The 3,876-nt window shown below is 29.4% G+C and overlaps 1 protein-coding gene across 1 annotated transcript; it reads right to left on the reverse strand.

The window, feature by feature from the left end:
• Positions 1–213: 213 nt before the first annotated feature.
• On the reverse strand, positions 214–540 carry LOC117169970 (cuticle protein 12.5-like). The gene has a single exon (XM_033356481.1). It carries the CDS (start codon positions 538–540, stop codon positions 214–216), a length of 327 nt encoding a protein of 108 aa, XP_033212372.1.
• Positions 541–3,876: the final 3,336 nt, after the last annotated feature.

A 3,876-nucleotide genomic window follows, 5' to 3' on the forward strand; every position in this document is an offset into this window, starting at 1 on the left:
TTGATGTGGCCAAAACCTGAGAGAGCTCATTCAAATAAGAAAATGTATAATTAATTAGCTGAAGAAAATCATATTTTTACCATTCTACCTTGGATTCTTCGAGAAATTCACACCCGTCTATTTTATACACTTCAATAAATAGAAACTCACAACACCAGGATAATTCAAATAAACATTACATTTTTATTGAAAATTTGTATACAAGTGATGAAATCAGTGGATGTAGTGAGCTCCGTAGGTCAAATGCGAGGGATAGGCAGCAGCGTAGGCCAGAGGTACGTGGGCTATAGGTGCGTGGGCTATAGGTGCGTGGGCTATAGGTGAAGCGTAGGCCAGTGGTGCGGAGTATGCCACATGTGCAACAGGGGCTGCAGCAACAAGTGCAGCACTTTTGGAAACTTTGTAGGTGTTGGCGTAACTCGTGGCAACCGGAACTGAATGTACCACTGGGGCTGCAGCCACAATTGGCTGGCTGATGAACCCTGGTTTGGCGAAAGCCACAGCCAGAATGCAGGACAAGAGAATGCACAATTTCAACATCTTGAGGTTGATTCGTGGATTTGCTTTTTTCGACTGTCGACTTAACTTGCTGATTGAGTCTGCTTTGGATCGAAAAGTGTCTCCCTTTTATATCGCTGTCCCCCCTTTTAAGCCAAGACAGGCCCACAGATTCTGACGGAACCAACATTGAGTGTCAAAAAGAATGTACATCGAATCAGGTTTGGCGGGAATCGGCGATGAATTTGCACAACAATCGCGAGCACTCAGCCTGCGTTTGCAATTAGTGTAAGCCCCAAGGTTTTCGTCTTCGTCCGATTTCGCTGATTCAGGAACACGTAGTAGTATTGCATTTCAGAAGGAAAAAAAATATTTTAAAATGTACAACTAATTTAATACGAATAAAGGTTTTAGGCAGGATTATTTCTTCTATTCATTCAGTCTACAAGAAAGATAACTTTTGAAAAATATTAATTTTTAATCCAAAAAGAAGAATTTCATCGAAACAGTTGAATTTTCGACGACGTTTCAATGACGAATCTTCAAAATTTTGAACTAAAATGAAGCATACTTAATCTTCAAGTGTAACGGCAACTTCAATGATAGATACCATAATAACATGTGTTTTTTTGTGTGTGTATTCAATGAGTCTCTAGACGTTGAGATGCAAAGAAATTCGCTTTTTTTAAATAAATATTTTTTTAAATTTTGAATTCACAGTGCGAAATTTTATTACCATTTTAGGTTCCTTAAATTTTTGACCGACATCCTTCCTATAGATATGAACAAACATGAATAGATGAATAAAGGAAATTTCAGGGTCATTGTATAACTTTAAAAAAAGATTTTGTATTTTAAAACTATATTGAATATTTTGTTTTGCAAAAGGTTTTTTGCAACAATTGATGCAACAGAAATTCTTAGGCTAACAAAAAAGTGGGGTTTGTTGTTAGAAAATGTATTTTTAAAATATTTTTTGTATAAATATTGATATTTTCCAGAAAAAAATATTTCTATGCTTCGTAAATGGCAAAATCTTTGTTTATTTTTGTTACAAGTTATGTAAACAAACTTCTGAGAGTAATCTAAAAGGATGGCTTCCGTTGCTAGAAAATAAATTTTGTTATTAAAATTTTAGTAAAAAATGTCCAAGAAGGAATTTTTTCTAAGTTCGTAAATGTTCAGGTTTTTGTGACGTGTTATTTTATATACCCTCCCCCATACCATCACGTAATTTTTGGTTTCCCGAAATAATACGATCTGAGACGTGAAACTACTGCAACTTTTCGTATTAAAGATAGAACATGCTTGCAGGGTGAAAGAATAATTTTTAGAATTCCCTTCTGTTTCCTTGACCATTTTTTCGTTTTTTCTGACCATTAACACTCAAATACTAGCATTTGAATCTTGCAATATTTTAAACTCAAAATTTCAAAATTTTAAATTGATTTGTTTATTGAAAAAAGACTTTTGCTACTAGAATGATGATTTTTTAACTGCATTACTGGATTTTTTAACAAAGAATTTAAATTTCCCTAAAAAATTGTTTTTGACATTTAAACCAAAAAAATAATTTAAAAAAAATCAATTTTAAACCTTAAAGACGAATTTTCAACAAATAAAAATTTGTCAAACATGAACAAAAATTGTCATCTACATTGTTGAACCTTCAAGCCAAAAATGAATTTTTTTTGCAGAAATTGAATTGAAAACAAAAAATGTGAACTTTTAGCAAAAAAATTACTTTTTAACTAAATATTCCAAATCCGAGAATCTCTCTGTGGCTAAATATGTTGTTTTTAGGAGGAAATATTTTTACGATTCACAAAAATAAGAACAAATTTTTTAAAGAATTTTGTGTATTTGAATTTATAGTGCTATGTTTTTTAAAAAGAGCGAAATTTTTTCTTTAAATCTCTATTATAATTAACTCTGTAAAATTAAAAAGATGGCATCTAGTTTTCATTAAAAATTAAAAAATGATATTCTCAAAAACCCACCTTCAAATTTTTTGTCAATTTTTTTTATGATATCTTGTAAGTTTCATGCTTGCTAAATAACTTCTGTAGCCAAGGGAATTCTTTTATTTTAGAATTGAATGTTTTACTTCTTCTTGGAAACAATGACCGATATGAAAGAATATTAAGATAAAACATTGCACGTCTGTAGAAGTACTATTAAAAATGTCTCTTGTTCTTTTTCGGTAAATCTCATAGTTTATGAGAAGAATAAAAAAATATTTAGGAGGATTAAAAAGGTGGGATCTTCCAGAAAATATTATATATTTTCTTCTTCAAATTTTGAGAACATAAAAAAATATTTTCTGGTAAACCCCACCTTTTTTATTATTTTAAATATTTTTTTTAAAGTTCCTACTGATTGAAGGAAGGAATATTGTCAGCATCATCCGGGCTTATCCATTTTTGAGGCCGTGGGATTTTTTCCCCCTAAAAATTTAATTTTTGAAATTCTCTTGTTAACTATGAAAGACATGGCAAAAGAACAGAAGCCATTTATTATCAAACTTTTCTACACGTGCAAACTTTTATTTTAACATTTTTTCGTATTTGTCATTGTCCTCAAGAAAAAGAAAAAAATTATATTGCAAGAAAAAAGAATTGTCCTGACTAAAAAATTTATTGAGGTTTAAGGAAAAGAATTCGAGCTTTTTGAAAAACAAAGCAAAACATTAAAATACGCATAAAACTTTAGAATTTTTTTTTTCAAATCGGAAAAACATGTATGAATTTTAATCATGAAAGTAAATTTTTTATAATTTTTAACAAGAATGGAATAGCTATATTTTAGATAAAAAAAATTAATTTTCAACAAAAAAACGAAGTATCAACAAAAATGGAAAGCTATTAAACAAATAAATGAACTTTTAATAAAAATCACACAAGTTAAATGAACAATTCAAAAAAACAGTTGAATTTTCAAACCAAAAGATAAATTTTCAACAGTGAATAGAATGAAATTTCCTTCTAAGAAAATTATGTAATATAATTGAAGTGAAATCTCAAGGAAAACAATTATTGTCAATTTTGAACCAAAAATAGAATAAGGTGATTTTCAGTTTAAGAAATAAGTTTTAAGGCAAAGAAAATAAATTTGCAATGAAGTAGTTACATTTTCAAAGAATTAAAAATTTTCAAGTTTTAAAAAGTAAAATAAAAAATTCTTGAGTTGTTAAATGTAGATTTGCACATTATTCCATAATTATGACTTATATTTTAAAAGTACATAATTTTTAATGTATTTTGGATATTCCTCACCTCACCGTTTTGAATTCATACTAAGATTTTATAAACTTAGGGAAGTCCAATCTTGGTGACAAACAATTCTACTCGGTTGAAAATTTATTCGAAAATGTCTACG

This window comes from Belonocnema kinseyi, chromosome 3 (genome assembly GCF_010883055.1).
Source record: "Belonocnema kinseyi isolate 2016_QV_RU_SX_M_011 chromosome 3, B_treatae_v1, whole genome shotgun sequence".
NCBI lineage: Eukaryota > Metazoa > Arthropoda > Insecta > Hymenoptera > Cynipidae > Belonocnema > Belonocnema kinseyi.